The following is a 12,005-nucleotide window of genomic DNA, read 5'->3' as shown; positions in this document are numbered from 1 at the left end:
GAGTGAGACACAAGCGTCCTCCACACCACACCCTAAAACACACATTCAGCTTCGGCACAACCTCCTGTACTGCAGGCCAGATCCAGAGCTCCCCAAAACAGACCAGAGACAGGAAGAGCAAAGAGCCCTGCAGTGCCCTGGTGGACCACGGGGTGGATGAGTATCCTGCAGAGAAGCAGGCAGCCTTAGGAAGTTGTGGAAGAGTGTAGACCCCCAACTTCCTCATTGCCTGACAAAGACTCTTCTACAACAGAAGGGAGGCCAAACGCAGGCAAACAGAAATAAGACAACGAGAAGACGGAAGTGCTGGCAGTGCTATGTTCTAGTTCCATTCCGAGGTCCTGTACCCTGTAGGTGACCTTTCTGGTCTGTGAGCTCCCCTATCCCTTTCCCAGGTGCTGTACAGAAGCCCCCGCTTTCCTTCAGCCAGTTTGAACTGCTGGGCTTCTGGTTTCAGAGCTTTATGCTGGTAATCATTAGGCTATGCTGCAACATCGCAGCTATGTGAGCCCTTAAAGCCCCAAACCACTGGACCTTACAAATCTCACTTTTAGAGATTCACATTAAGAAAATAATGAGTCAGGCAAAGATTTTATCACAATAATTTGAACAAAACTTTAAAAAATTGAAGGCCGGGAGCGGTGGCTCACGCCTGTAATCCCAGTACTTTGGGAGGCCGAGGCAGGTGGATCACCTGAGGTCAGGAGCTCTAGACAAGCCTGACCCACATGGTGAAACCCCATCTCTAATAAAAATACAAAAAATTAGCCAGGCATGGTGGCACGCGCCTTTAATCCCAGCTACTCAGGAGGTTGAGACAGAAGCGCCTTTAATCCCAGCTACTCGGGAGCTTGAACCCGGGAGGCGGAGGTTGCAGTGAGCCAAGATCACATCATTGCACTCCAGCCTGAGCAACAATAACGAAATTCCGTCTCAAAAAAAAAAAAAAAAAAAAAAAAAGGAAAGTGACAGCAAGGGACTGGGGGTGGCAGGCTCTCGCAGAAGAGTCGGAGACTCGAACTGGTCCAACTTGTAACCAGTTTGGGTAAATTCGCGAGAACCACCCAAGTTCAAGTGAATAAGCCGCGGCTGACCACCCTGGTGCTGCCTCTCCGCTACCCTGTCTGAACCTACGCCGGGGGGTCTTGTTCATCCCCTCAAATCGGCAACCTGGAGAATTCCTCTGGGCCACGAGGGGCAATTGATGGCCAGTGCCATAAATAATATTAGCCAGGCCTGGGCCGGGCCTCAGTTCTGAGAACGAGGCAGCGTAGGGACCGCGACCTCAGCCCCGGGGTGGGGCATCGCGAGTCCTGGACCGGCGGGCGCCTAGTGCTCACGCCAAGCTGTAGCAAGAGCTTCCGGGACTCGCTTCCGGAGTTCCGCCCGCCAGTCGCGAGCGGAGGAGGCGGGCAAGCGGCCCAGGCGCCGCCGTGGATTGGCCCGACCCGAGCTCCTGGCCACGGATTGGTCGCCTGGACGGGGCGGGGCTACATGGCCTAGGGCGCCATCTGCATCGGGCCAGGTCTCCGCCGGGGCAGTCCTGCGCTGCCTCAACCCAGAAGCCGCTGGGAGCCCGCCCGCCCTCGGCACGCTGCCTGTTGGCCCCTGTACTGTCTGTCCTTCCCCCAGCGGTATTTCGGGCTCGTGCTGAGCGGGTTCTTGCGGCTGCCAGGAGGCGTGAACTGCGGACTATGAGCGTGGGCTTCATCGGCGCCGGCCAGCTGGCCTGCGCGCTGGCGCGGGGCTTCACAGCTGCAGGCAAGCGTATGGAGGCGGGGGGTGGCTTCGCGGGCAGTCCCGGGTCCCGAGTCCCGAGCAGGCCTCCGGCCCCACAGCATGAACGAATGAAAGGGGAATTTGCGTCCGGTGGGGTAGATGAGACCCTAGTTAAGCCGCAAGTGCGTTTTCTGCCCTCTTAGGGCGTTGAGGGGGAGAGGGCCACTAGCCCTGTTAGGGCGGCACTGGGTTTTAATTCTGCTGTCCCAGGGAAAGCGTGGGAAAGGGCTGGGTCGCGACCCCTAGTTGAAAAGCTCGGTCTTCTGCAGGCATCCTGTCGGCTCACAAGATAATAGCCAGCTCCCCGGAAATGGACCTGCCCACGGTGTCCGCGCTCAGGGTAGGTGGAGCGGGAAGCGGGTGGAGGCCCAGGAAAAGGATGACCTGAGATGAAGTGAGTCCGGCCGGCACCTGTGCCCCTGTGCTGGTCTTTGGCCGGCGGTGACCTCCACTCCAGGAACATCACAATCTTTCCACCTTCTGTTGGGCAGCTCCGTGTCGTGGGAGCATCTAGGCAGACATATACCGGGTGTCAGATCCAGACACTGGAGTGGTAGAGGATTAACTGAGATCATTGCATGAGGAAAGCACCTGGCACATAGTAGGTACCCAATAAATACTTTTTTTTTTTTTTTCCAGGCAGGGTCTTACTCTGTCGCCCAGGCTGGAGTGCAGTGGAGCGATCTCAACTCACTGTAACCTCCGCCTCCTGGGTTCAAGCGATCCTCCCGAGTAGCTGGGATTACAGGTACCCACTACTCCCGACTAATTTTTGTATTTTTAGTAGAGAATACTGTTGGCCAGGCTGGTCTCGAACTCCTAGCCTCAGGTGGTTTGCCTGCCTCGGCCTTCCAGAGTGTTGGGATTACAAGGGTGAGACACTACTCATTTTTCTTAATAGACTAGTTGTATGACCTTAAAGTACTCAGCCACTTTGAGGCTATTTTCTCATTTACAACAGTGGCCACTTTTGCTGTTATTCTGAGTCATGAGTGAGCATGTTGGGAAGAATCTGGTGAGTTAGTTGTTTGCTGTCCAAAAACATATTACAAGTCTTCACCCAAAACCTGTGCTGTGTGGGAGAGGGTGGCTGATGAGGCAGATGACAAGCAGTGTTTGTGCCAAGGATGGGCTGATGTCCCCAGTACTGGAGAGTCTTGCTTCTAATTTTGGAGTTATAGAGGAATGGGTAGCCACGCTAGCCCTGGGCCACATGAAGACTGCAGTCCCATGAACAAGTGGCCAGGATAGGGACAGGGCCTGACTCAGCTGTGCTTCTCACCCTCAAGTATTTGCATTTTCCTTTTCCGTGCAACTCTTCACCATGGGGACTTCTAACCTGGCAGAGGAGTGCCTTAGGTGCCAGAAGATTGGCAGGGAATAAGGGCACCACTTCCTGTTTGCCATGGAGAAGCTTGTCATGTTCCAAGCTTACTTGCCTGGAGTGTGCTTACTTGCCCAGTAGCAACAATGGGAAACAATATCATTTAGGGTAGGGGCAGAACCCTGAGGGCATAGGGCTAAGGATTCCAGGCTGCAGTTGGCAGAATGGGTTTGGCAGGGGTTCAGCTCCTCCCTGGGAGGCCTTGGCATAGCCAGGCTGCTCCAGCACTATGAGCTGGGAGACTCCTCTTGCAGAAGATGGGTGTGAACCTGACACGCAGCAACAAGGAGACAGTGAGGCACAGCGATGTCCTGTTTCTGACCGTGAAGCCACATATCATCCCCTTCATCCTGGATGAGATTGGAGCCGACGTTCAAGCCAGACACATCGTGGTCTCCTGTGCGGCTGGTGTCACCATCAGCTCTGTGGAGAAGGTGCCCATCTCAGCCCTGATGGCCCTTGTGTGAGGGGAGGGTTGACCCAGGGATGGCAGCTAATGGGTGGGTACTGGTAGGAGCTGTGCCCTGCCTGCTTACTTGGCTCTGTCCCTTATCCTAGAAGCTGATGGCGTTCCAGCCAGCCCCCAAAGTGATTCGCTGCATGACCAACACACCTGTGGTAGTGCGGGAGGGTGCTACAGTGTACGCCACAGGCACCCATGCCCTGGTGGAGGATGGGCAGCTTCTGGAGCAGCTTATGAGCAGCGTGGGCTTCTGCACTGAGGTGGAAGAGGACCTCATTGATGCTGTCACAGGGCTCAGTGGCAGCGGGCCTGCCTATGTGAGGCCCTCATTTGCTTACTCAGCTTTCCGGGAACCCAGGCAGCAAGATGGGCTGGCAGGCAGTCTTGGGCAGGGATTGGCGCCCACCTCTTGGGCATAGCTGGTTGGTGGAGGATGCTGACCCTTGGAGCTAGTTCCAGTCATCAGTAAGCAGACCTTAGGACAGGCCTTTCAGTGCTTATGGTCTGGGGCTTAGTGAGTGTCCCCACAGGCATTCATGGCTCTGGACGCGTTGGCTGATGGTGGGGTGAAAATGGGTTTGCCACGGCGCCTGGCGGTCCGACTCGGGGCTCAGGCCTTGCTGGTTAGTATCTTTCCCCTGCATGTTCAGAACCAGGGTGTGGAATGGGGGTTCTTGTGGGTCACCGAGCTGGGGCTGGGATTGGTTGGGAAGCTGAGGTAGCAGTGGGTGTGGGGAAGCCCATCCCAGTGTGCAGCAGCAGCTTTCCCCTACCCTTCCCTTCCCCATAGGGAGCTGCCAAGATGCTGCTGGACTCGGAGCAGCATCCAGGCCAGCTCAAGGACAACGTCTGCTCCCCTGGGGGAGCCACCATCCATGCCCTGCACTTTCTAGAGAGTGGGGGCTTCCGGTCTCTGCTCATCAATGCAGTTGAGGCCTCCTGTGTCCGAACACGGTGAGTCCACCCTGCTGTCCTCTGCCCCTGGTCCTTCATTCCTAGTTGGCCCCTGGGCCGAGTCGAACACCATTTGTGTAACCTGCTATCTTGGGTCCCATTTAGCAGTGCTGGAGTCTGTGCTCTGTTAATAACCATGACTTAGTAGTAGATTTTGTTTACCTAAGAATTTGCAAGCCTTACATAATTTAATGCTCACTGCGTTTCAGCTAGCCAGGATTAACTTTGACTTATAGATGGGAAGTTGAGGCTCAGAAACAATTTTCCCAAGGTCAAACAGCTAAGAAGTGGTGGAGACAGGATTCTAATTTGAGTCTATGACTCCAAACCCTGTACTTTCCCCATATAATCATAGATAACACTTGGGGCTCTGTCTAGCTCAGATCAAATAAGATAAATATGACAAACCCATACTTAGTTAACTAGTACTTTACTTCTTAGAAGTACTAGTTGGGAAGCATTTGTCTTGGGGCTCTAATTTTTGATGGTGTCAGATCAACAAGCTTGAGGGTTGTGTGGATAGTGGAGACTCAAAGCTCTGGCCCCAAGGTTTATTGCCTTCCCTCAATTTTTCTGGGAGTTTGTCTGCAGAGAGCTACAGTCCATGGCCGACCAAGAAAAGATCTCCCCAGCTGCCCTTAAGAAGACCCTCCTAGACAGAGTGAAACTGGAATCCCCTACAGTCTCCACACTGACCCCCTCCAGCCCAGGGAAGCTCCTCACAAGAAGTCCGGCCCTGGGAACCAAGAAGGACTAAGGCAGCATCTACCCCCTCTGATTCAGAGCTCTCAATTGAGAGGCCTTGCCCCCCAACGCACCCGCCCTCTGTTGTCCCTCCTCAGCTGTGCAAGGAGAAGACAGACTCAGGTAGTTTTCAGGTCCTTGTGATAAAACCTTAAATCTGTTCAGAGCAAGCAGTGGAAGCTTCCTCTCTGTCCCGTGTTGGAAGATGCTCTGAAGGGTGGTAGATGCTGGAAGCCAGACACAACCCTGCATATCCCCCTTAGTTGGCGGAGAGTGGGTCTGGGACTGGAGTCAGCCCAGCTGGGAGGAAGGGCTGGGGAGGATCTGCAACTGGAGCCCAAGGCAGGGTTAGTTTGACGCCAAGGCAAAGAGGTGAGAGAAAATATGAAACGGGCTTTTCTCTGAATTGGTAAATGGGAAAGAAGTGAGCAACTTAAGATTGTCACAGTTAATCACAAGTGTACAGCATTAGACTGTGTTTATATTTAACTTGCTTCATAGGTGTACCATTTAAAGAGTGTTAATGCTAAGTTTAAGTACTTCAATAAAGTTTATTTTTAAATACCTTACTTTTCTTAGGCTTAATCTTAAATAATCATCCTGCAGAACTGGACGCCCTTATGAGGTCCTCCCTGCTCCTCTGTGGGAGCATTGTCCAAGAGCTGGAAGTAGGAATGAGAGAAATAAGGGGCCAGGCCCTGGGGACTCTAGATCGAGGTGTTCTAGAATGAGCCAAAGCCAAAGACAGAAGAGTCCAGTGAGCTACATGGGATGTCGGACAGCAGCCCAGAATAAAGGGGAAAGCCATCTGCTTCAATGTGGGGCAGGCACTGTGGTGAGCATTTGATTCTCACAGCTGCCCTCTGAAGGAGGAACTGTTCTTTCCCTCACCTTATAGAAGATGTTGAGGCCTAGAGGGATAAGCAACTTACCCCTAGTTGTGCTGCTGCTCAGTGGTGGGGCTGTCCTTGTACTTAGCCATCAATTCCCCAGCCTCCCAGAAACAGCTGGGCGTGCCGTGCACACAGCCAGACATCCTGTGCTCTCTCTAGGCAGGCCAGTGTGTGCCTCGTGCTTGTTTCCGGGAACTCCCTGCCTATGCAGCAGGGCTGTTTGAAAGGTGTGGGCATTGGCATCAACATTAGCTCTGGGTTCAAATCTTAGATTCCCAGTAACAGCCCAGGAGAAGTTACTGAATTTCTTGGACCTCAGGGTTTCATCCCTTATGAACACGGAGCCCATGCTTCATCAAAAGGTTGTGGTGTTAAATGAGACCATGAGGCAGTGCTCAATAGAACATCTGGAACACCATGGCCCCTTGTGTAGGTGGTGTTCTTCCTTCACTCTCCTGCTGAGAAGGGAGGAGAGCCTTGTTCCATTCCACTGAGTCAGGGCAGCCCCAGCTCCAACTCCAAACCTGAGGGCACACGTGAAGTCGTTCTTCTGGGCCAACACAGCAAGTGCAAACTAAAAACTCATGGAAAGCCCCCAGTATGTGGCAGGCCCCTTGCAGACACTTCACATACAATCTCATGGCTTTCGGAGCTGGGTATAATTTTTTTTCCCCAGAAGAGTAAAATGAGGCTCAAAAAGGTTAAATACAAGTTACCCAAAAAGATTTGAACGGACATTTCACCAAAGAAGATAAAGAAATAGTGAAGCAGCACATGAAATGATGCTCAGTATTATCATAGTTACTAGGGAAATGCAAATCAAAGCCCACTGAGATACCACTTCACACCCACAAGTATGACTTCTTGGTTTAAAAAAAAAAAAAAAAAAGAAATGTTGGCAAGCATGTGGAGAAATTGGAACCCTCATGCATTGCTGATGGGGATGTATAATGATGCAGCCACTTTGGAAAACAGTCTGGCACTTCCTCAAAAGATTAAACAAGCTAGGTGTGGTGGTGCACGCTTGTAGTCCCAACTACTTGGGAGGCTGACATGGGAGGATGGCCTGAGTCCAGGAGTTCATATCCGGCCTGGACAACATAGCAAGAGCCTACCTCTAAAAGGAAAAGGAGTCACCAAATGACTCAGCAGTTCCGCTCCAAATTACGCACTGAAGAGAAAGACTTGCATGTGAGTGTTCATGACAGTGTTATTAATAGTAGCCAAAAGGTAGAAATAACCCAACTGGTTATCAGCTGGTGAATGGGTAAATGTGTTATACCCACACAGTGGAATACTCAGCAGTAAAAGAGGGACAAGTACAGATAGACTATAACATGAACCTGAAAGACATGCTAAGTAAAGGAAGCCAGTCACAAAGGGCCATGTTTTATGTGGTTCCATTTATATGAAGTGTCCAAAAAACACAAATCTGTAGAGACAGAAATAGAGGTTGCCAGGACCTGTGGTGGAAATGGGAAGAGTGCAGGGTTTCTGTTTGGAGCCATGGCAATGATGTAAAATAAGATCATGGTGATGGTTGCACAACTCCACACATGGGCATTGAATTGTACACAAGTGTGTGAATTTTATGGCATGTAAATAATACACAATAATGTTTTTAAAAATGAAATCAGCTGCCCAAGTTTTAATTAGCTAGGAAGTGGTGCCAGGACCGAATCCTGTCCTCTCTGCGCCAGGCCTGCTGGCAAGTCATCCTAGATTATAAGAGATTGTTCCCCACAAGAGATTGTTCCCCACATTTTCCTCTCCTCCATCCCCTGTTAAGACCACCCCTTTTCCCAGGCCTAAATATACCAATATACATTTGCTGAGCACCTACTAGCTGCCAGGCCCCATCTTATGCCTTGGTGCATGGGGTCACCCCAGCTAAGGTGTGTCCTTACCAGCCAAGCACTGCTAACCTTCCCTTCTGAATTCAGTCAGGTATGGTCAGGGCCAGATGGGAATGAGAGTGGCTGGGGCCCTGGTCCTGCTTCAGGGAGAGGAGGAGAGGGCCATTCCTTGGAGAACATTTCAAGTCATCTCTCTCCAAGACCTCAGTCCTCTCCGGGGAGGCCAGGAAGTACCCAGGACTTCACCCTCCCAGCTGCCCACCTTCTCACATGGCTGATCAGCCTTGGGGCCAAAGCTGCCAGCAGTCAGTGAGGGCTAGCAACTCTGAGGTGTCAAGAGCCCCAGTGTGTCAGGCCCCGGACAGAGGTGCTAGAGCTTGCATTTTAGTCCCATCAGGTGTCTGAGCCACCAGGAAAGCCCCCAGATACCCCTGCAAGAGCTGGCACTGGGGTTAGTGCAGCCTTTTCACTAAGGATTTGCTGAATGCTCCTCTCAGTACCTGTGAGGCCTGGGTGTGCCGTAGTCAGTAAGACTGTCCTGGCTGGGCACCATGGCTCACACCTGTAATCCCAACAATGTGGGAGGCCAAGGCAGGCGGATTACTTGAGCCCAGGAGTTTGAGACCAGCCTGGGCAACATGGTGAAACCCCGTCTCTACAAAAAATACAAAAATTAGCCAGGCGTTGTGATGCATGCCTGTGGTCCCAGCTACTTGGGGCAGAGATAGGAGGATCCCTTGAGTTCTTGAGGCAGAGGTCGCAGTGAGCCGAGATGGCACCATTGCACTCCAGCCTGGCCCACAGAGCGAGACCGTGTCTCACCAACAACAAAAGACTGTCCTTGTTCAGAGTCACACAAGGGCTGAGAACAGATGTGGATACTGCAACGTGGCAAACACGGGAAGGGCGGAAAGGCAGCCTGGAGTGGACTGAGAGTAGGGGAGTGTGCTGTTGGGAAAGGCAGCCTCAGCTTTTCTGCCCCCTCTGAGAAGCCACACAAGAATGGACCTGGAACGTTCCTCACAAAGAGCTAAAGCTTTCTCAAGCCTATGCTGGACTTGTCACCTTTCGTGGGTGTGTCTTTCCTGTTTAGACTTGTTGTGTAGTCCTTTATTCTGCTTAAGTGTGTATCACATGGCACCTGGCCAAGCCCACCACTGTATCTGTTCCTGCTGGGGAGGGGCAAGGTCCTTCTGCTGCAGAACAGAAAGGTTTGTGCAGGCTAATGGCTCTGGGTTGCCACTTGGCTGGACCTGCTAGCCACAGGGTGCAACACCCACCACTGAAGCTGTTTGCTGCTCTTTTCTTTTTCTTTTCTTTTTTTTTTTTTTTTTTTTTGAGATGGAGTTTTGCTGTTGTTACCCAGGCTGGAGTGCAATGGCACGATCTCGGCTCACCGCAACCTCTGCCTTCTGGGTTCAAGCAATTCTCCTGCCTCAGCCTCCCGAGTAGTTGGGACAACAGGCGTGCACCACCACGCCCGGCTAATTTTTGTATTTTTAGTAGAGACGGGGTTTCACCTTGTTGACCAAGATGGTCTGGATCTCTTGACCTTGTGATCCACCCGCCTTGGCCTCCCAAAGTGCTGGGATTATAGGCGTGAGCCACCGCGCCCATTTCTTTTCTTTTCTTTTCTTTTCTTTTTTTTGAGACGGAGTTTTGCTCTTGTTACCCAGGCTGGAGTGCAATGGCGCGATCTCGGCTCACCGCAACCTCCGCCTCCTGGGTTCAGGCAATTCTCCTGCCTCAGCCTCCTGAGTAGCTGGGATTACAGGCACGTGCCACCATGCCCAGCTAATTTTTTGTATTTTTAGTAGAGACAGGGTTTCACCATGTTGACCAGGATGGTCTTGATCTCTTGACCTCGTGATCCACTCCTCGGCCTCCCAAAGTGCTGGGATTACAGGCTTGAGCCACCGCGCCCGGCCCTCTGCCTGCTCTTTTCTAATATGAGTAAAGTGGGGGAGCCTGGACTTGACTGTGCTGTTTCCCCGGCAACTCCAATGACAAGATACAGTGAGCAGAAGTGCTAGAATTTCTGCTCCTGATCATAGGCAACAGTGCCACTTGCTCACAGGAACCGGCCCCCTCTCCCTGTTCCTAGCTCCCTGCCCTCCTCTCAGAACCCCTGGGTAGCCCGGCCTTGAGTAGCCTCCAATCCTGACTTCCCCGTGGGCATCTCTTAGGACCCCAGAAAAACACTTCCTTACCTATTACCTCTATGTTACCCTCCTGTAAAATGGGGCCAACTACTGCCCCAACTATTAAGGATCATTACTTTGGGGAAGTGGGATTGAGATTGGCTTTTCACTTAATTTCTTGATTTCTTTATTTTACTTTAGATTATTGGTTGATTGCAGTAAGCAGACATGATTTTGGTGGTTAAAAGATCTAAAGATTTTCCCCACTGCTCCCACTCATGGGCCTTGCTAGAAAACAAACGCACCCTCCCTCATCTCCTGCGTCCTTTCCTCCCCTCTGTATGCTGTCCCCTGCAACTGTTACTAAGCAACGCTCTCCAAAGAAACACCGAGAGTCAGCCTGAGCTCAAGGGGCTGGCTGCGCTTTCCCTCACCATTCCAGGCAGGAGAGCTAGTTCTTTCTGCACATCTGAGCAAAATACTTGCAAAGCCTTGACTTGTGTTCACTTTTACCAATAAACTAGGTGGAACACAGAAGTGGGTATCGTGATTATGTAAAGTCAGTAGCATTTTGAAAATGAAATACCCTGTTTTCGAAGTCCAAGCTAGTGTAAGTGGTATACTACCTTTATGTAAGAAAGGGGGAAAATACAAAATTGGATAAAGAAACTCTAGAAGGATACACAAGAAACCACTAAAATAGCACCTGGTTGTGGGGAGCAGTAGGAATGTGGCAGATGGGGCAGGGCAGGAGGGAGACCTTTCATTACAAACCTCTTTGTACGGTATTGATTTAGGAATCATATGAAGGTATTGCTTAGATACAAACTGCATTTGGACAGCCTTTAGGGGGTGCCAGGCTGCCCTGGCCATGTGGTGCTTAAGCAGGATGCATGGCCCCAGGTGGTCAGTCGGGACAGGAGCCCTATGTGCCCTGCTTTGGTCTAGAGCTGTGTCTGGGAACATTCCGGCAGGAACACTCAGCATGAGAGTTGGGCTGTCGGCCATCTTCCCAGTCACAGTGCATGGTACCCAGTAAACAGCTGAAGGAATGCGTGAATGAATGACAGCTCTTCTGCTTGAATGTCAGGTTGGGCTGTTGCCTGAGTGCCGGATGAGGTCTGTGGTCTATTGGGGTGAAAACTGTGCAACTCCCAGACTGTCCTTGGACCTGGTCATTCCTGGTTTGGTTTGTTTACTTATTTATTATTTTTTGATACAGAGTCACCCAGGCTGGAGTGCAGTGCAAGTATCGGCCCACTGCAACCTCTGCCTCCTGGGTTCAAGTGATTGGCCTGCCTCAGCCTCCCGAATAGCTGGGATTACAGGCGCCCGTCGCCACACCAAGCTAATTTTTTGGTATTTTTAGTAGAGATGAGGTTTCCCCACGTTGGCCAGGCTGGTCTCAAACTTCTGACTTCAAGTGATCTGCTCACCTCAGGCTCCCAAAGTGCTAGGATTACAGGCTTGAGCCACTGCACCTGGCCTTGGTTTGGTTTTGACTTTCTTTTATTCAGTCAGCAGGTATTGACGGTACTGAAGTGCTGTGCTTGATTGGCTGGGACGTGGGAAGCCTAGTACATTTCTGTCCTGGCCACTCTGCCTCAGGGGTGCTCTATAAGTGCGCCTGCTCCTCCTCCATGGGTTGCCCAAGAGCCTGTTCAGTATGTGGATACTTCAGAGGCATCCTCCCAATTCTTACAGCTCTGGAATTCTTCAGGTAATAGGGATGTACCTCAGGAATATCGAAGTAAAAGGGGATTGGGATGGATATCAATTTTATAACAGTTT

The 12,005-nt window shown here is 51.5% G+C and overlaps 2 protein-coding genes across 4 annotated transcripts in view; both read left to right on the top strand.

Annotated features, from left to right (window-relative positions):
• Positions 1–1,504: 1,504 nt before the first annotated feature.
• On the top strand, positions 1,505–5,893 carry PYCR2 (pyrroline-5-carboxylate reductase 2). 3 transcript variants are annotated; one of them, XM_003930297.4, is made up of 7 exons: positions 1,505–1,761; positions 2,049–2,119; positions 3,418–3,597; positions 3,722–3,943; positions 4,157–4,249; positions 4,417–4,580; positions 5,172–5,893. In XM_003930297.4, the coding sequence occupies exons 1-7, from the start codon at positions 1,695–1,697 to the stop codon at positions 5,335–5,337; spliced, it is 963 nt and encodes a 320-aa protein (XP_003930346.1). In that variant the 5' UTR covers positions 1,505–1,694; the 3' UTR covers positions 5,338–5,893. The 3 variants fall into 3 exon arrangements, with proteins under 3 accessions (XP_003930346.1, XP_074241383.1, XP_074241382.1); XM_074385282.1 differs by lacking the exon at positions 3,722–3,943; XM_074385281.1 differs by lacking the exons at positions 1,505–1,761; positions 2,049–2,119 and adding an exon at positions 2,445–2,527.
• A 97-nt stretch (positions 5,894–5,990) lies between these two features.
• Positions 5,991–12,005, top strand: part of LOC101028715 (left-right determination factor 2-like) — a 32,727-nt gene continuing 26,712 nt past the window's right edge. Inside the window, exon 1 of the mRNA XM_074385280.1 lies at positions 5,991–11,934. The gene's annotated coding sequence lies outside the window, so the exon portion shown is untranslated. The remainder of the gene's footprint in view (positions 11,935–12,005) is intronic.

This window comes from Saimiri boliviensis, chromosome 14 (genome assembly GCF_048565385.1).
Source record: "Saimiri boliviensis isolate mSaiBol1 chromosome 14, mSaiBol1.pri, whole genome shotgun sequence".
In the NCBI taxonomy this organism is placed as follows: domain Eukaryota; kingdom Metazoa; phylum Chordata; class Mammalia; order Primates; family Cebidae; genus Saimiri; species Saimiri boliviensis.
Note: the sequence above shows the minus strand (reverse complement) of the source record. Positions and strands in the feature narration are given on the sequence as shown.